This window comes from Tenebrio molitor, chromosome 8 (assembly GCF_963966145.1).
Source record: "Tenebrio molitor chromosome 8, icTenMoli1.1, whole genome shotgun sequence".
Classification (NCBI taxonomy): domain Eukaryota; kingdom Metazoa; phylum Arthropoda; class Insecta; order Coleoptera; family Tenebrionidae; genus Tenebrio; species Tenebrio molitor.
This window is the reverse complement of record NC_091053.1, coordinates 19,618,973-19,640,049: the sequence shown is the minus strand read 5'-3', so window position 1 is coordinate 19,640,049 and position 21,077 is coordinate 19,618,973. Positions and strand designations below refer to the sequence as shown.

At 34.2% G+C, this 21,077-nt stretch overlaps 2 protein-coding genes across 3 annotated transcripts in view; one reads left to right on the top strand and one right to left on the bottom strand.

Moving 5' to 3' along the window:
* The window catches only part of ND-B15 (NADH dehydrogenase (ubiquinone) B15 subunit), a 61,901-nt gene that overhangs the window by 36,911 nt on the left and 3,913 nt on the right, over positions 1-21,077 (top strand). The window lies entirely within an intron of this gene.
* Positions 2,310-13,218, bottom strand: LOC138136839 (procathepsin L-like). Of its 2 annotated transcripts, none has more exons than XM_069056161.1 (5): positions 13,007-13,218; positions 12,736-12,945; positions 12,307-12,654; positions 3,753-3,993; positions 2,310-3,414 (listed from the first exon to the last, which is right to left on the bottom strand). In XM_069056161.1, exons 2-5 carry the CDS (start codon positions 12,844-12,846, stop codon positions 3,083-3,085), a joined length of 1,032 nt encoding a protein of 343 aa, XP_068912262.1. In that variant the 5' UTR covers positions 12,847-12,945; positions 13,007-13,218; the 3' UTR covers positions 2,310-3,082. The 2 variants fall into 2 exon arrangements, with proteins under 2 accessions (XP_068912262.1, XP_068912263.1); XM_069056162.1 differs by having other exon boundaries at positions 12,736-12,857.

The window sequence follows — 21,077 nt, the reverse complement described above, 5'->3', positions numbered from 1 at the left end:
GAGCACCCTTTGCTGAAAACAAACATGTTCAATTATGTCCCGATTAAACATAAACAAATGTCATTCGTGTCAAACGACGGGAAATTCAAACTTTACACTGTTTTAAACGGTTTAATTTTTTCAACGCCTACTCAGCCCAGGATTTCATTTGAACGCCCGATATAAACTGTAGTCTATTTTGATGGTGGTTCAAGCATTTTATGGTCCATGTGAAGATCTTTCAGTTTTTAATGATCGTCGGTTAACAAAGTGCTGATTCATTACCTAGTTGCCCAAGATGATCGATAATTTCGTCACAAACTTGCTTAGACAATAGATAGAAATCGGTATCACCTGATTGCTCAATTGTCATTTAATAAAGATTTTTTTTCAGAAATGTGAAATTAATTTGTTTCCCAACTCACATTCAGTGTAAGTATACACCCTTGAAAATGATTACTTATGATATTATATTTTATAATGATAAAAATGACGATAGCTATTACTTATGATATTATATTTTATAATGATAAAAATGACGATAGCTATCGAACATCTGTTTTATTATCCTTAAATCTCCTGGGCAGTTTGACAGTAACAGTAAATATTACTTGAGTAACAACAGAAGCATGGTGGATGCCTAACAGTCAAGCTGGACTACGGTTTGGCTCTTGTCATCGTTTTATTGGGCTATATGATAAGGATAATCTTTATTCCAAACAGACAGAGTAAATATTCATAGATTTATTAATTAAATAATTAATTAACGGCCGTATTCACCAACGCCAGTTAACGTTAACTGTAGGTTAAAATGTTTCGTTACCTTAGTTACCTATTGTTACAACAATATTTTCGTATATTTTAACCTACAGTTAACTTTAACTGGCGTTGGTGAATATGGGCCTAAGAGTGTTATAATTTGAATTAGACAAAATTACGGATTAGCTGATTTGTCACAAGTAACACACACAGAACTTGTAGTGTGGGGCCGTGCATTATTATGCACGGCAATATCTGTTAATTGTTTTCAAGGGCAAACATTTTTAGAAAACTGAAAATATCCATATTATGGATACACTGAAAAATATGTGTGGTAGAACTTGTCCCCGTAGCTGAAAATTATCTTAATTTTGCCATTTTAATTTATTACTGTATTGACTAAAAAGAATACAAATCTTTATCGAAGATTAATTTTTTGTGTTGATCCTTTTTACTAAATGATATTTTGGGATTATATGTTTTATTTAGAATAAACTGGTTTACCTATGCTTTTTGTTGTAGAGATTTTGTCCCACACTTAAAATGTGCTTGTGGAAGCAAATTAACGAAATGTCATGATAAATTAGATGATTTTTTAATTTTGTTTTATCAAATCGTATGATTTTCTCTATCACATTTCGCCTAATGGTGCAACAAAATAATTGCACATTTTCTAAACCTTAAACTTATCTGTATTTGTTTCACAACGATCGCATCGAGTGTCATCAAATCATCAATTTTTTTTTGATGTAGATCGATATGGCGTCTTTAAAAGTACTTTTTAGAATCTACGTCTCTAATAGGTCTATTATTGTATTCAATTTGGAGTCGTTTATGGCTATCTCTTAAAGCACTTGTAGTTTAATAGATCTCTAAGAAAATTTTTATCAATATTTCAGTGTATTATTGTCATTTACACCAAAAAACTTCCAATATTAATGTTCAAACTCTACTTTTTAACATATGTTGCAGATGTAGTTGCATCTGTTACCTTGAATTACAAATGAATACAAAATTCCTTAGAATTTGAAAATTTAATTTTTTTATTTAACAATTAAAACAAGGGTGCAAATTCTAAAAAATAACATAAAAAACTCGTTTTATAAGAGCATTGGCGCACTCGTCCCATACAAAACTCCCCTACGGGTCGTTTTCTACACTTGGGACTCGTGCCCCAAATCAACCCTTATAAAACTCGTTCTTTAATATACTATTTTTGTTCGACACTGTCAGAATTTGAGAATTTTCTTCTATGTGAACGGATTTTGGTGAATTTGACAACTTGTCAAAACCAAACGTCAAGCTAATTTTAAAGATTTTAAGCGATTTGGAGCCTTTAAAGTGCTCGTTGAACAAAAAATGTTGTATTCAACTCGTTCGTGTGTAAATTGGGCCTTTTTTGGCAGTCGTGGGCCTTTAAAACGCTCGTTTCACTCGCGTTTTAAAATGGCCCACGCGTGCCAAAAAAGGCCCAATTTACACACAAACTCGTCAAATAAACTACTATTAAAATCTACGCAGATATACATCGAGCAACGGATGTCGTGTCGTGAGTTGGCTTGCACTGTGTTTATCTAACGACAATTTGTGGTATGCAAATGTCTCTCAATTAAAAGTGTAGACAGGTTTTCAGATTAAAATTATCTTTGAAAAGAAAATGTTGCTTCAAGAGCTGTCTGTGTTCGATAACATTGAAAAGGAACAGGGAATTTGATTATCGCGACCCGATCGCAGATTAGAACACTCAAAATGAAATGTTGCTCGTTTTGGAGAGGTTTGACCTAACGCAGATTGAAACACTCAAAATGATATATCAATCAGGAGAGCTGATTACGATCCAAGTTTTTTTTACATATATGTGCCAACGTCGGGTCACGTTAAAAGATATGTTATTTTTGTCATTTCGAGAGGCCTTTTCGATTTGTCATTAAATCTTGAAAAATGTGAAATTTTTCTGAGAAAATATCAAACGTCTTGGACCTTTTACCACAATTTCGCAACGTCAAAATTTAAATAGTTGTGCAAATTTGTTTGCTTAAGTACTTGTCCTACTGAGGTGATTTTGTAAATGATGAAAGTACGTCGATGGTACTTCCAGATGCAAATTTTTAGAAACGCATTTTACCCCAAAAGGAAGTGCGACAAGGTTGCCTTTACAAATGTGTCAAAGGTGAAAAATCAAGCAATTTTGTAATGGTACTTTTTTCAGAAGTGTCAACGCACCCACGAAACCGCACCTACGGAATTCGGTACTTCTGTTGCTTTTATTTTAATTTTTTTTTTTTAAATAACATCGAACAGTTAAATTAGTACTATTTACAAGTCGCCTTTACAATAATTGGTGTTAGACAAGCGGGTAACTGGCTTGGGTGGCAATACCGCAGTGGTTATTGGCATCCTTGGCTATCTTGACGTAACCGCCGATGCCCCACTGGGGTCCGTACGAGTTCTTGACCAACCAGTACTTCTGCCCGCTCGGTTCCGTACCATAACCCACCACCAGTACCGCGTGGTTGACATCATCGGCACGATTTCCACACTCCGGGTCGAAGTATATTCCGTCGGAGTAGAACTGGAAGGTAGGCCTTCCGGCGTCCATCGCCGCCGCAACGGGGCCCAGAGTGGCGACGGCGGCTTCTAGACCTTTTTCGTCGCCTTCTGCTATGTCCACGTAACCTACAAGAGTGACGAAAATACACATCAGTTGGGCAATAATTGTGTCCGAAGTAATCAAAATTACGTCATTCATTAGTATTGATTTTGTAGTTGAATCGAAGAAAGTTCACGCAGCATCCGTGATTAATGAGCGGTACCTGTGGTGATCGTAATAGCTGTGAAGAAATTTGAATGATATTGTAAATGTGATGAAAGTGTTGCTTTCGTTTTATAAAAATTGTGGAGGAAAGATTGTTGGGTACTGATCGGTACTACCGCGGTGTGTGGTGCGAAGAGATTTTTTAGTTTTTTTGTGGAGCAGTACCTTTAGGGTGTAGGAATGTTGTTGTTTTTTTTACCTGTACATTCCGCACCGACTGTTTCTGGCCTAAATCTGCACGGTCCGTTGGTAGCTTCGTAGGGGTACGAAGATTCGGTGTCTATTCCCGGATTGGTCCGGACGTACTCGAATGCAGGATCCATCAGACCTCCTGAACATCCTTCGTTGCCAAAATTTGTACTGCAGTCCATGAGATTTTGGGGACTTAGCTCGACCAGTCTGCCCGTTTTGCGGAAATTGTGGCCTTCGAGGGCTCCGGCCTGCAAGAAAATTAATGCATCGGTACTGGTATCAAGCTGTTTGTGTTGGCAGATTTTCAATCGGAAGCGTTATTGAGACATCAGAGTTGCAGTAACATACATATTTGCATATTGGGTTTTCTCCTGTCCGGAGGTTGAATTTAATTCTTGTTTCGTCACGAGGGTCACTGACGATTATTCATTTGTCGTTTGGGACGTTATTAACACAAATATCAAAGAACTGTGTGAAATGTTTTGTAATCGTGTCAGGATTTACATTTCAGAACTAATTAAGAAAATGTTTATGTCTGCAGAGTTCGTCTTAATAATAGTTTTTGTAATATTAGAAATTCATTTCAGAAATTTTTGTGATTCAGAAAATATTTAACAGGTTGTCTAAAATTTTTGTATTTCTTAATTTGCTTCAGGGTGCGTACGTTCTACTTAATTCACTGATTAAGAGTGAACTTGCTATGTTTCATTGAAATTTAGTTTTAATTTTTTTTATCTAATCCCGTGGGATAAATGATACTTATCCCACTAATTTTGAGTAGGATAAGAACTTCATTACCTCACGCATTTTCGTTACCTCACTCAGTGAGGTAATGAGTTTCATTACCGCACTCAGTGGGATAAATGAGTTTCATTACCTCACTCAGTGGGAAAAGTAAATTCTTATCCCACTGAGTGCGGTAATGAAACTCATTTATTTCACTGGCGAAAATCAATAGATAAGATTTATTTTTTTAATTTGGTGCGGTCTTAGATAAAATTTTGTACATAACACGTGGGCTAAAGCATATTACAGGAAACTCGTGCGATTATAGATGACGAGGGCTGCAATATTGCTTTTATCGCACTAATTCTGTAAATAACTATTTTTAAATTACCAGCAAATTTTAAATAATAATAATAAATTGGCCCGTATGCCGTGTCACAGGGTATAGGATGAGTAAGAACATAATAATATTAATAATAATATCATGATAAACAGTGCTTTTGAAAAGAAATTATGTATCATTGCTTGATACCGTGGCTTCCTTATAGCAATAAATTGCAATAAAGAAGAATTTGAAGAAAATGTTTCTTGATTGGGATTGATGATTGGAAATTCTTCTGGAGAAAAAATATATTTTCTGTGAAGCATCCCTTCTCCCCGTATCTCAAAACACAAAATCTCCCTCGTAAGCAGCCTGGGATAACCCCTTTTAATGCAAACTGTATGTGTCTACCCAGTTTTAATCCAATAAAATTTTATTTTATTTATACAGCCTGACCCAGAACTGCCTTGCCATAGAAAACAGGCATGTGCCGACGGCAAAAGAGACTCCAAATAAATTTATCTTCAAGCGGTCGAAAATCGCACCTTTGTGTATCTCCATAGAGATGGTTAAACTGTCATTTTTTTTCTGATCGGAGTAGAAGTACTTCAAGTCCTAGGAGTAGAAGTGTCCCACAGGCGGCTCGACCGGGTCAAATGTAAGGTCATTTGAAGTATTTGTCACGATTTATTTATCGATACAACTATCAATTATACGAAATATTTAATAAATAAATTTATCCCGATTAAGATAAAGCCTCTAAAAAAGCGAAATAACGAAATTATTATCCAATATTTAACCGATCCCACTGTGACTAAAGACGAGCCGAGTCGCCCGCTGTGCGACTTGTGGGCGTGTCCACGGATGTCAGATCAGATGTCGCCCAGTTATCGACCTCAACTGCGTTTCAGTCTTCAATCTCTGGGCTTAGCACAAAAAGAGACACTTCTACTCTTAATGATATGATATACTATTTCCTGTAGCTCACATTACCGAATCGGACAGGATGTTAAACAGCAAAAATAATTACTGATATCGCAACAAAATTCGAAGTTAGAGAAATCACCCCAACGCAAAATTGTACTCATCCTACCTACCTTGATGGTGCTCAACTGTGATTGGTCAAGTTTAGGATGTCTTTTCTCGATTATCGCTTGAGATAGGACTGTTTTTCTTTAAAATTTAGATTATCATATTTACCCAAATTCTCGGGGGATGTAGTTGTGGGACACTTGTATTATCATGGTTTTCCTATTACATACGACACGCTATTATTATTAATTACTAGCTTTTGCCAGCGGCTCTACTCGCCCAAATTAAGGAATGTGATAACATTAATATCAAGTTGAATTTTTATTAGAAGTTGTCTTCACAAGTTGTAATTATCTGCTTGAACGGTTATCTGTCAACTACTGAAACCTTGTAAAAGGAAATTGAGTAGCTACAGTAAATTTCAACAAATTTAAATTCATTTAAAAAATCAACTCAAAGAAAAACATGTGATGTGGGACTATACGATCGCACACCACGGAACAAAAGTGAGTGAGGCGAGCTCGCTACTTCGCAATGTACTCGGTCCAGATTTATCGTCACTTCGCAGCTCTTTCACGTTATGTCGTAATGAAATAAAAATTTTCTCTTTCTAACGAACTTTGCTTAAAAAAAAAAAACGATTCGTTAATTCTTGAGTTGAGCGGATTTTAAAGGAGAAAAAGACAAACAAGAATACTAAATAGGTACTGCTAAAATGTCTTCTCTATGTCGTTAAGTAAGGCGAAAAGTTGATGAATTTGTCTAGATATACAAGTGTCCCAAAAAAAAAAAAGACGCGTCTATTGCTCCCTTATTTATGGAAGGATTTTAATTATCTGCGCACCAAATTAAATGGTCGTGAATTGGCTACAAAATGACCTAATAATATCACGTATAGCCCCAAGGGCTTCAACTCTCAAAATATTTTTTTGTTCGACACTGTCAGAATTTGAGAATTTTCTCCTGTGTGAACGGATTTTGATAAATGTCACAATTTGTCAAAACGAAACGTCAAGCTAATTTTAAAGATTTTAAGCGATTTGGAGCTTTTAAGGGGCTCGTCGAACAAAAAAACCTTATATTCAACTTGTTCGTGTGTAAATTGGGCTCTTTATGGCACTCGTGGGCCTTTAAAACACTCGTTTCACTTGCGTTTTAAACTGGCCCACTCATGCAATAAAGTACTATTTATATACTCGTAAAATTATGCCATGTCTTCACCGCTTCATCATCAATTAAGATGCTTTCTTCAATAATATTTTAGTTATACTATCCCACCTCCACCCGGCGGCACGGCAATTTTGCCGGAGTACATACACTATTACGGATATTACTATCAAGTAATAGTGCAGTGCTTATCAACATAATTACCGGCGTCTTGCCTCCGCATTTTGACTTTGTTGTGTATTATGTTCTGTGTCAATGTTAAGGAACTTCCTCACGATGTGACATGAGTATAATAATATACCTTTTTGAATTTCAACTACCAATGTGTTATCTAAATCCAGAATTTTTAAATTTTTAAAAAGAAATTGCGGTACTATTCCCGTTGCTGAAATTACAAGTGGTAAAATCGAAATTTTTTCTAAACACCAAAGATTTCTCATAGCAACGGACAGCTCTAAATATTTATTAATTTTTGTGTTATATGTCTGTGTTATATTATGTGAATTTGGAACAGCTATATCTAAAAGATATGCTTGCTTTTGTTGTTTATTTAAAATTATAATGTCTGGTCTGTTATGCTTAATATGAATGTGTTCTATCAAAATATAACTTGTAACTCTCATTTTCCAAACAACTTTCTGGTGTATAACTATAATGTGGTTGTGTATTCTTTAATAAATTGAATTTAACAGCTATATTCATGTGTATAATTTTAGCGAATATATCGTGTCGTTTTTTATATTCGCTTTGAGCCAAAACGGTGCAAGAAGAAATGATGTGTTCAATTGTTTCCCCTTCAGTTCCGCAAATCCTACATTTATCAATTATCGATTGTAAACCGCATATGTGTTTTTTATAATTTCTTGTATTTATAACACGATCTTGTATTGCAAATATAAAACCCTCCGTCTCAGGGTGAATATTTGATTTCTTAAGCCATGCATGAGATGCCTGAATATTAACTTCTGGTTGTTCCAGTTCTTTAAAGTATCTCCCATGTAAAGACTTCTGTTTTATATTTGCTATTGTGTCAGGTATATTTGGCTTAACAATGTCTGAAATTATATTATCACTTAAATTTAAAGGTGTGTAGCCTTTATCGGCTGAAACCAAAGCATTGAAAAAGGTGTTATCACGAGCTCTATTGAGGAAATAATTTTTTAGTGAAGTAATTTGATTTTTTAGCAGTATTTCTAGATTTGAAAAACCCCTACCACCGTTTTCGCGTGGTAAATTAAATCTTTCAATAGCAGATTTAGGATGGTGTTTACTAAATTTTGTAAAAAGAACTCTAGTTTTAATGTTTATGTTCTGTAAATTAGTTTTGGACCATTTTATAACACCGAAAGAATAGGTCAGTAATGGAACAGCATATGTATTAACTGCTTTAATTAAATTATTATTTAATTCCAATTATTATTAAATGCCAAGACCATTGGAGAGTGTTTTTTTATAAAGTTAATAAAAGCTCAACATCAGTAAACTGCGACCAAAGAAGCTTCGATTAGAAAGGCAGAGAGAGAGAGAGAGAACTTGTCAAAACGAAACGTCAAGCTAATTTTAAAGATTTTAAGCGATTTTGGAGCCTTTAAGGGGCTCGTCGAACAAAAAAACGTTGTATTCAACTAGTTCGTGTGTAAATTGGGCCTTTTTTGGCACTCGTGGGCCCACTTGTGCAAAAAAAAGCCCAATTTACACAAGAACTCATTAAATAAACTACTATTGAGTTTCGCATGGACAATAGTAGTGGTTCTTTTTTTTTTTTACTTTTTTTGTATTTGTGGTACGAGTATATAAGTGTAGATATATATACCTGTGATACATTTTCAACTTTTTAAAAAATGGAGTTGTATTAATGTTTTATTTTTGATTTTAAAATTGTCTCTATTATACAGAGTGTAACAGAAAAAAGTGTATTTATTTTAACTGGTAATAGTACTCATCAATTACAAGAACTTTTCTAAATAAAGTTTCTTGGAATTTGCAAAATTGAGTTGCCATTTGTCCCTCCTTTATTTTGACGTGCCATTCACGTTGAATGCAATTTTATAAATCTGAAACGTTTTATAAACAGGAATCGTAAAAACTGAATGTTTTATTCCCTTCGTATTGCATTTGATGAATTACAGGTTTCACTTTCGTTTGTTTTTTTTATTACTACTGTATGTTTTGTTTCTTTATTAAATGTAGTTAGATTAAAATCGTTCCATAGGCGGGTAAACAAATCTTTAGTAAATTTAGATTAATTATTAAAACCCTACGGAATTTGTTTCAAAAAAAATATATTTAGAAAAGTTGTAGTTATCTATAAAATTTAGAAATCAGTACTTTGTTTTCAAACTTTTTTAAATGGAATTTTGTTTTGTTTGAAATTCCAAGTGGATTATTTGTGAGAAATAACTTACCTATCAAGTTTTCAGAATACATATGGCGTAAATATTTCATACATATTAGTACAGGGCTAACAAATTCTGATCGTTCAGTTTTTTTAGTGACACATTTTTTTTTTTTAAATAAAAATCTATACTTTATACAGGGTGGGGTATCGTATACGCGCACGCGAGAAATCGCCACTTCTAATTAAATAAAATTGTCGAAATTGTTCACACTTACCTGGCTAGGTAAGGTACATTTCATAATTTTTTGATATTTTTCACTTACAAACAAAGCAAAAAAAAAATGCAAATTTCAACCAAAAAGTCAAATTCTGATTTTTATACTGACTTTCCCAGATTCACTTCCTATAATTATTTAAGAAATCAACGGAAAAAAACACCAATTAGATTTTGAATTAAACGCAGTTTTACATTTCAACTTTCAAAGTCATTTTTATTTATGACCTGCTACTTGTGCTGTCGTAAATTTTGGTGACAATGGGAACTGTCATTTATATGGCAAAGAGGCTCAAAACGGCCGGCTACTAGTGAATGGTCCATTTGTTGGCAAATTATACGATTTGGGACATAAATCACACGTCTGGTTTGCCTTTAAATAAAAAAGCGAATTATTTAGCTGATCAAGTCAAAATTTGTAATTGTTCCATCAGGGTTTGATGCGCTAGCAGATACAGATTCATTTAGTGTAAAAACTTTATAGGTAAATTAACAGTTAATTTCAGAAAACTAATAAAACTGTTACGACCTTATTTATTAACAAAAAATAAATAAAAAAATTAAAAAAATTCTCAAATATACCTTATCAATAAATTAGTAAGGTATATAAAATTTCGACAATTTTATTTAATTGAAAGTCGCGATTTCTCGCGTGCGCGTATGCGATACCCGACCCTGTATATGCGTTAAAAAAGTACTGCTTTATGCACACGTTGCATAATAGTAATTTTTATATTAAATGCGTGAAGTGAATGTTTTTTGTGCATGGAAATGTCTTTTACGCCGAGACGGAGGTCGAGGCAGTAAAAGCCTTTGAATGCACAAAAAACATCTTCATGCACGAAATATAAACAATATTTTTTCTATAATTGCTTTCAGAACTAAATTTTAAAATTCAAATTTATGTAAGGAAATCTGAAGTATCAACGCAGTAACTGTGCTCTAGGTAACTAATAGAAAACAGTGCGTGAAGTGAAAAACAAAAAAGGTTAAGTGTGTGAAATGGCATTTCACTGTTATGTATTGTTTCTATAGTTTCAATCTTACTATACATACTTTGTGCAACGAGAGATTGGGAGATTTTAAATTGTATTAAATTAACCCAACACTACAAAATGCATTAATTAGAGCATAATTTTAGGGCACAAATGTTACTGCTTGAAGGATATTTCAAATTTTACGTGCGCTAGGTACTACATACTTCCTCTACGTCGAATTTAGTGCTTTTTATGTCAACCAATCTCTCGCTGGACAATGTTTAACAATGTAAAAAAAATTATATGTAAGAAAATGACCCACATCACGCATAGATAACTGTGCGTGAATACCATTTTTTTGAATCAATTATAGAATAGTTATTTACATTACGAATGCGGTAGACTACATTTTACAGCGCGAGGTTTTTAGATTGAAACACGACCGCGCAGCGGGAGTGTTTTGACAACAACCGAGCGATGTAAAATGTCTACCGCATTAGTAATGTTTTAATATTTTTGGCCGAGGACCCATTCATTACTCGTTTTCTCAAATTTGAAATTTGTAGTAACCAATAATTTTGCAAAACCTGACAAAGACTGACAATTGATTAATGAAATGGCAGAAAGTTTTCTATTATACCGATAACTGACATGCTTACGATTTACACCACAAGATGGCGCCATAGAAAACAATTAAATTATGTTCATTTTCGAAAACTGAGCGGATTAATGGTAGCGGTATCTTGTCTTAGTATAAATGGACTTCATTTATAATAAGCTAACATTTTTTTTTGGAGGTCCCAGAAAGCTTAAAATTTTCGCGTTAGTTTACGCACTCCGTGCGGTAAAATGACAGATAGTTTGGTTAGTGTGTAAAAAACAAGATACCGTAGCTGTTCAAAATGTGTAAACATGTCATTTAGAGTTGAGGAGGCCAAAAAAATATTTAATTACAAGTTGGTTCAAGATTAGAAAACCTACCTACTTCGTTGAAAGAAATAATTTTTATTTATTTATTTCTAAGTCAGTTCAAGATGGGGATAAGTTGGTTTAATTTCAGAACCACCAAGGAGGTTTAAATTACTTGAGATTTTTTTCAAATTTTTTTGTAGCGGTGTTTCAAAACATTGCGAAATTATATGTTGCCCTTTGAAATTATTTCAACTGCTACGAGTAGAACTGTCTCTGTTTGTTTTGTTTTTTTTTTTTTATTTCTCTAATCAACCCCCGAGTCTAATTTGGTAGCAATAGTATTTGACTTGGGCAACAGTCTACCAAGTAGATTTTATAGATTTTATTTTTTGATAACATCAAAAGTGCCACAAAATTTCCGTCCTTTTCATTTTTACGTAAGACCCTTTGAGCCAGTGAAAAGCCAGATCTTTCAATTTTCCTCAATTGTACTGTATTTTACTTAGTGAGAAATGCACACGAAAACTCATTGTCTAAAATTAACTAAATTATCTCTACGAAACATCGAAACCGCTACCGTTATATAAGAATCTCAGATAAAAAGAGTAATTATTGTCTAAGTGCTAGTTAATCATCGCTTTACATCGCGCTGCACTGTTGTCTGGAACTGTTCTGCAATGTTTGACGAAATAAAGATTCCGCCTTATCAAAATGGAAATTCATGTTATCGCGACGAGACGATCAACGACGCATTTTGTCAATGGTGATCCTCAATCATCATCACCGACGGAAAACGAAGATGAATTTTCTTACCGCACTGAAAGCCCAACAGCTGGCACACTGCCCCTGATTCTTCACCGGCGTAACAGCACCAACCTCTCTCCAGTCCACGTAATCTGGAAAGATCACGTTGGCACTCGGTACGAAAGTAGAAGGATTCGGTATGGGCGGTCTGGCCCTGAGAGTCCTGTTGAACCCGTTGAAATTCCTGTGGAACTCGTGATGAAGCATGTCGGCCAAGTGGTTTAGCTGCTGGACAAAAGTCCATTGTCCGCGACCGTACTCCTGGTTGAACACAGCGATCTTGCGGCGATTCTCGATGAAGATTTCTCTTCTGAAGTTCTCCTCCTCGGGTGTGCGGTAACTCTTGTTGTAGGTTAACTGGAACAACGACGTTAATTAGGGGCGCTCAGATCTGTCACAGAGAAAGCAGATGGACAGTGCTAGGTGCGATTGTCGTACCTTGAACGCCATCCATTCCTCCCGCAAGAGATTTTCCAGAGATATCGAAAACGACAGTTGAGACTCGGCGAGGGTTGTCACCGTTGCCAGGACCACTAAAAGTCTCCACATCTTTGCCAAATCTGAAAACGTGCCGCTCGAGATCAGTCTTTTTGTGAAGAGATGCACCTCGAAAGTCCTCAAGGTCTCGATATAACCTCCACTGTCTGACTTTCGATCGAAATCAAATGCTAATTGTTGTTAATTTGCCATAATGACACACTCGAATTACCTAATCACTTAATTTGGTTTGTCTCTTCTTCACCAAAAATGAGCGTGCACTGCACTTTCGTAACGCGATGATATTTGGTATTTACCGCGTTGGGAAATTCTTTGTCGACACTCTGGTTGGCGTACGTTTACAAGAAGTGGACCGCGCTGAGGATTTTGTTAATCCGCGTGAGGTGTTGTCCGGTACTGATGCTGATGAGGTGTCTTGTAATTTTTTGTCTTGGTAAAATCGTGGAAGGTGTCTTGTGGGATCCCCCATCGTAGAGGAACGTGTCATCCGGCACTTTACTTTCTTCTCGATGACTTGAGGATTGGTTTGAGCGCAACCATTGCGAAACTTGTCACGATTAATATTGAAATAGCTGCGTGTTTTACATATTTGCATGTTCTTGCGTATTTAAAAAAAAGAATCTTAAATACATAAATAATAATAATGGTAAATAAATCCGGCCTGGATGCCGTGTACTATTTTTTATTTAAAATTTTGTACAAAAGTACTAACATTGGTATGTGGTGGGACCCACAATATCTTATTTTGGATTTTTTACAGATAAGTTACTTTAGGAATGTATTAATTATAAAGGTGAAAAAGGGAGATGTTTGTATTGTTTCAGATCAATTTAAATCGGTGCCAAATACATACTTTCATAGTTTATGGACAGCCATAAAATGATCTATTGCTGCCGGACAAGAATTAAAGTTTCTGTATGTTATATGTTTGTCTATCTAAATTTTATTTCTGCTTGTTATTTAGTGATTAATGATGAACTTGGTAATTTTTTTGGAGAAACCGCATAATAATGCGGATCATGAAAGAACAGATATTTGAGTCTTAAGATCAATAGTAGTTTATTTAACGAGTTCGTGTGTAAATTGGGCTTTTTTTGGCATGAGTGGGCCAGTTTAAAACGCGAGTGAAACGAGAACGAGTTGAATACAACGTTTTTTTGTTCGACGAGTCTCTTAAAATCTTTAAAATTAGCTTGACGTTTCGTTTTGACATTTATCAAAATCCGCCCACACAGGAGCAATTTCTCAAATTCTGACAGTGTCGAACAAAAAATGATATTTTAACAAGTTGGATATAGACACTGTTATAGCACTCGTGTGAAGTTTACACACGAGACCCAAGGCGTACCTGTTAATATTTATTACCGCACGGCGTGCCGTAAAGTAAGTCATTACAATACCTATCTGAAGTGAGCGCGATTGTAGATGAAAAAATACATTTTTTTGCAAATCGTAATGAAAGTGGCACTTTTTTACACGTAAAATCATAGTGAAAGTAGTACTTTTTTACACGAAAAATCGTAGTGGATGTAGTACTTTTTTGCATCATTTTATTCAAGGAGATCGTCAAAGCATCCGTATATTTTTTTTTTTGGTAATTTTTCATAAATCCTTTTAGACCAAATTTGTCAACTTTTTTCGATATGCAAAAAAATAGAGTATACAACACGTTATGAAAGTCTCATTTTTTCACTTATTTGTTTGATTAACTCGGGCTGCGCCCTCGTTAATCAATCTGCAAATTCATGAAAAAAAGTATGACTTTCATAACTAGTTGTACAAATAACCATTTACACACGTCCATCGGGTGTTTGAATAAAAATCTTATCAAGAGTGCTTTGTCACAAATTCTAGCCGATGGAACTTCCTATAGCTGTCACTGTTGTGTAGTTTAACTTCTATTTTTTGATGAAGTTCGGATTGAACTTTTTTTTAACTCACTGATGTAATGGTGTTCATTCAACTGAACAGAGGCATTTGTGACAGAAATTAAATGGTTTGTCACTTAGTTAAATGTAACATATTATGCTGGACATACGTTTAAAATATTTTTCAAAGCATTCTTGACCAGATAGATCTTGATAATGTATTATTATCAATACGTATTTTAATAATTACATAATTCGTTTAATCCGAATATTTTTTGTTTTTACTTGTAAAGTGTCTTCCTGTTTCTGTTTAGCAATATTTCCTTAGTTATATGTTTTAGTTTTCTTTTTTTTTGCTTTTTTAAATATTTCGAATTTTATTTAAATGCACATTCGTTCATATGTATTTATTTTTCTTTGCAACTTCTAATAATGCTTCTTTCATCAGTTCTTTTCGAAATCCAACAAAATTATCCAGAAATTCCTGATTTATGTTATTTTTTAAATATTCTTTCACATTCTGTGTCGTTAGATTTACATCCAAAGCAAAAATTGCAATTTTTTTGTTGCGTTATTTAATGATTAGTGTCAGATCTATTTTATCTGATTGAATTTGAAAAAAGTTCAACAGGTTTAACCTTTTGGTAAAATCCCACAGAAAAAGCTTACAACATTGTAATGCTTTTAGATATTTTAGAGATAAAGAAAAGTTCACGGGTCTGACTTGTTCCATTATGGACAATTTGAAAAATTAACAGCTGACGTTTTGTTAAATTTTCACTATTCAAAAATTAAAAAAACTATACTTAAAAGAATTGTCAACAAGAAAATGTTTGTTTACTAGCTCGGCATCTATCATAAACTGTATTCTCCAATTGGTTAATTTAAATTTTTATTCTTAAAAAATTCTTTCGGCGCCATTTAACATTCAATAAAATCGTATGGCAGTAGTGTTTCTAATTCAGTTCGAAAACTTCTTTTTTTGTTCGACACTGTCAGAATTTGAGAATTTTCTCCTGTGTGAACGGATTTTGATAAATTTGACAACTTGTCAAAACGAAACGTCAAGCTAATTTTAAAGATTTTTAGCGATTTGGAGCCCTTAAGAGGCTCATCGAACAAAAAAACGTTGTATTCAACTTGTTCTTGTGTAATTTGGACTTTTTTCGACACTCGTGGACCTTTAAAACTCTCGTTTCACTCGAGTTTTAAACTGGTTCACTCATGCCAAAAAAAGCCAAAATTACACACGAACTCGTTAAATAAATAACTATTACTATGATAAAATGTATCTACTTTAAAGATTTTTCTTCTCGCAAATAATTTTATCCACTTCATTGTTACGACGTTGTACCTCTTTCCTAGAAAGTGGTTACTTGGTGTTACATTTTGTAATGGTAAAATGATCACTTTGACATTTTAATTCCCAACGATTAAGAAAAATCATTTTAAATTTCTGTTAACATCACACGCATAGGTGATTTGTCATTGGACATTTACGTAATGTCGTAACATACAATACTACCATTTTTGGGGCCTTAAATGCGTATAATTGTCAACTGAAATGTTTAGTAGACAATGGAAAAAAAAATTTCCAGAAAAATATTCTCGTTATGAAATGAATCCGTTGTAGGTGTTTATTAATGGCTCGAATCTGCTGTGATAAAAATATGAATAAATTACCGAAAGTTATTTATTACACATAGTTACAGAGTTAATTTAAGAATGTCGTTTATGTTTTTCGTTTCATTTAATTTAACACATTTAAAATTTTATTGGCAAATGTAAAATCAATTAAATTATTTTATTACTTTGCCGTTCTTAAGTAGGAATAGTACAATCCTCCCAAGCAATTTCTCAAAATAAGAATTACGCACAAAATGCGTCAAGTACATTTAAAAAAATATTGAAAACAATTGTAAACAGTGTTAACGAAAATGAATTACATAACAGATGTATTTCAAAATAGAAGAATGAAATGCAGGAACTTCTCATGCTCTAATATTGGGAGAAAGAAGAATTTATAAAATTGTTTGTATTGTTGTTTGTTTTACTTTTAGCACGCATTCATTACCTCTCGTCTTAATTTGGTGAGAAAAATTTTAATTGAGCCTCTTGCGTCACATCAAATTAGAAGTTTTCTTTTATTGTCACATTTATTATCAAATTCGGAAAAGATACGCATTGCCGGTGGGTAACGTGCGTTCAAAAATATTTGTGGTCAAGCAGTCTGGCCGTTGCTTTTGTTTCCGTTAACGTGTACGCATGCCTGTCAAATGCCATATGTTCGGTGAACAAGCACAGGCGTGAATTATTTCTTTGGCAAAAAATATATTTTTTTAGAAGAGTTTCCCTAGTTTCCAAGTGATATACGATGGTTTTTATTTTGAATTAATGATTTCATTTAAAGTGAGGTTATATATTTGAAGTGTCAAAGCGTACCAACTGAAATTACGGTCTGCTTGACCAAAGAAATGTTTTGACAGCTTGTTACTTTAATGCACGTTTAGTGGGACCTCTGGTTGATGAAACAACGATAAAAAAATGAATTGACATTTTTAAGATTTCTTAATCGTAGATCTCGAGAGGCTTTCTTCCCGCCGTCTAGACCTTTTTATATTTACTACATCTTGACGACATCGAGGATTTTAAATTGTTGCCAAAAAAAAAATGTTGACTCGAACTTTGCCACATTTTGAACCTTTACAAGTAGGCGCTAAAATCCTACAAATTGACATTTTCGAAATACACAAAAGAGTTATAATTTCACCACATTATTTCTTGCAAAATTGTATCTAATTCGAAGAGTGGGTGAGCTGAAGAGTGCTCTCCAACCAGATCCTTTTATTTTTTGTCGCCTGTGGTGACTGTACTAAAGAATTACCATTGACATTATCTTTTTACAATGCAGTTTTTTTTTCAATTTTCGAAGATCTTTGCGTCACCACCGCCTTGAACTTCACTGCCATCCATAAAGAATCTCGATGTGGTGATTGCGTAAGGAATCTCTTGGGACCCGTTATTTTTTTTTATGTCTTGATGCACTTTTGCTCGGAAGAATACTCAAGCGAGTACGAGCTCAATAAATGTTGATGCACTAAAAAACTGTCAGATCTGCAGTCGTGAAAGTGTCAAATTATCGAGATTCCGAGAAACCGGAGTAAGACAGTGTGTATGGTCAGCTGACCCTGATTTGGCGTCTTTTTTAGGAACTGACATTTAACCTATTGCATCGGAATGACTGACAACAAAAATAGACGATAAAGATCGTGAAAATCATCGTGGACCCGTCGAGAATTTACTAATAATTGCGCAGTATAAGTTATCGTCAGATCAAATACAGGACTTGAGTTTGGAGTATTAATAAATATACAGGGTTATTCACCTTAGGTGGCGAGCCTGACCAGGTAAAAATGCAACCCAAAATTCATTTTACAAAGCATTTATTGTGTATTGGTGTTTAAAAATTAAATCAGGAATCCAAGTAGGTATTCTACAGGGTGATTCTGAAATAAGTTTGGAAAAAAAACAGGTAATTGGCGATCATGAGAAGAGTGTCATAGACAAAAAAAAATCTTATAGAAGTTTTTTCGTTTTCAAAATACAAATGATTGAAAATTTGGTTAAAATTGCTAGTACGCTGCTGATTTAAAGGTGATTAATTGATTATCCTGGTAGTTAAGCAACAGTAATAAATCAAACGTAAAAGGTGCCGGTCAGTTATTTACCTATGACATTACTCCTTTCGATCATTTACATAGAAACATTTACAAAGCAGTGTTCTTGCGCCTACGACTTCATTGTGGTTGCTAATGAAGTGAACAAACTCATAGGCATCGAAAATACAGGGATATAGGGTAATTTCCATCTTTTTCATTTCACCCCCAAAAGTCATTTACGCTGAATTATTTTGTGTCAAGGATACGCCACATTTTTTTCCAAACTTATTTCAGAATCACCCTGTATTATGTAGTTTGAAAGGTATATCTGTCATTACATTTTTCGTTCATATTTTGTATTTAAAAATGTTTTCGAAGGATGACAGAACCGACATGATCCTACTTACTCATTACTTTTGTGATTTTAATTGCTTATTATTATACCATATTTCACAAAATGGCGACTTTGCCCAAATCCTCAAAAGACAGAAGTTTGCTGTTTCCATCTCGTAAACAACCAGAAAAATAGAAAACTGAAAGTAGTCTTTAACGAAACTACAATTAAGCATAATTATTCTCCGACATATCTAGGAGTAACTCTTGATTCATCTCTAACCTTCAAATTACACATCGAAAAGTTACGACAGAAACTGAAAACGAGAAACAACATTATACATAAACTCGCAGGCACAAGTTGGGGAGCGAATGCACACACTTTACGTATCACAGGACTAGCTCTAGTATATTCAACGGCAGAATATTGTTGCCCTGTCTGGAAGAACAGTGCACACGTGAACAAAATAGATGCTCAATTGAATACCACACTTCGAATAATAACGGGTACTTTAAAATCTACTCCAACACCATGGCTACATGTCCTAGCGCACATTATTCCGTACGATATTAGAAGAAAATACGTAACAAAACGAATTTGGGATAAATTTCAAAATTCACCGAACATGTACTCCATAACACAAGACATGGCAAATTTACCACCCTTTAGATTAAAATCGCGTAAACCACTTTGGAAAGAAGAATTTCTCATGGAACCATTTTCCAAATCTGACTATTGGAAAGCAGCCTGGCAAGACGTAGATATTTTCAATAAAAATCTAATTGAGGATCCTACAAAACAACTTCCGGGATTTGACCTACCTAGGAAAATCTGGTGTAAATTAAATCGTTTTAGAACCGGGCATGGCAAATGCAATAATATGTTGTTTCACTGGAACATTCGTGAAAACCCTTCTTGTGAATGCGGTGCAGAAAAAGAAACCATCCAACACATTGTGGAAGAATGTCCCCTTACTAAATTCCAGCAAGGTTTCTCCAAACTACATCTACTTACCGAAGATGCCCTAAATTGGCTACAACAAATTAAAAACATATAATTTACCATAATTATTTTATGAATTTCGAATTTTAATTGTAATTTTCTTCATACGAATATATATATATATACCATACTTTGTTGAGAGAGTTATTTTTCTGTCAGAACTTGACATTCATTAGGCTGACGTTAAAAGCTATCTGTGTTTTATGTGCATTATGATAATGTAATAGGGATCGAGATAGCCTTATAAATTGTATTTTGGGTTGCATTTTTACCTGGTCAGGTTCATCATCTTACGTGAATAACCCTGTATAAATGAACAAAAAAAAACATTGAATTCTATCATTCTATCAATTAAAATTAAGGGAATAAGGTTGGGCTCAAGGTGGATCCCTGGCACGCACCATTACATATTTGTTCCAAGATCTTGCACTAACATACTTTTACAAGTTCCACACAGGTGGCTTGTTAAGCTAGAAGTAAAGTATACCAGGTTAATTAAAAAAATTGTGTTTTCAAGAAGATTATCATGCCGTGCCGTACCTGCGCTCCTGTAATAATACTGAATTCATTTGAAAAATTTATCAAGAAGGACTGTTTGAGTTGGCAGTGTAAATAAGAACGTTTTTTATTGGGCTATTGGCAACACTGCAACCCTACGTGTTTTGCTGATTTATTTGACAGATATCTGACGTAACATTAACAGCAACCAAATGGTTATGAGAGTAAAAATTAACGGTAAAATGAAATTAAACTTGAAATAAAGAGCAATTATGTAGGTAAAAATTAACTAAAGGAAAGCTCTAAAATTAATTAATTTGAAGTATCCAGAGCTTTAATTTGAAATGTCTAGTGTTATTTGGCAATGTTGCGGCTGTCAGAGTCAAGCCGTCAACGACCGGAAGTTACTTCAATTGTACCATTTAGAAATAAAATTCAGTATTACCAACTCAAACAGTTCTTCTTGACCACCCTGTGTTAAGTAAACAAAACGAAAGTGGTTGAGAAAGATATTAAAAAAACGCTTGTAAATTCGTTTTTCTAATCATATTAAGAAATGTGTACTTTTCCATTACGTTTTTAATTGAGAAAGTTGTCATTTTTTCAACTGTGGAGAAAATTGGTCGAATCCGTGGAGAAAATTTTTGTCTTAGACCAATGAGATGACGAGATTTTACTTTCTCAACGGATAGTATCTATCACCACCGTAACGATTATACGACGGTCCATTGTTTTCTAAAAAATAGTTGACAATGACATTTGTCATCGAATCTGTTTTCTCAGAAATATTAACAAGAAAATGGAAATTGTTGATGATCTAGAGGATTGTACGCCACCAGAAGTGCAAGAGACTGCTACCGGAAGCTGAAAAGTATACTGGACACAGTCTCAGGAGATCATCAGCTGCAATACTAGTAGATG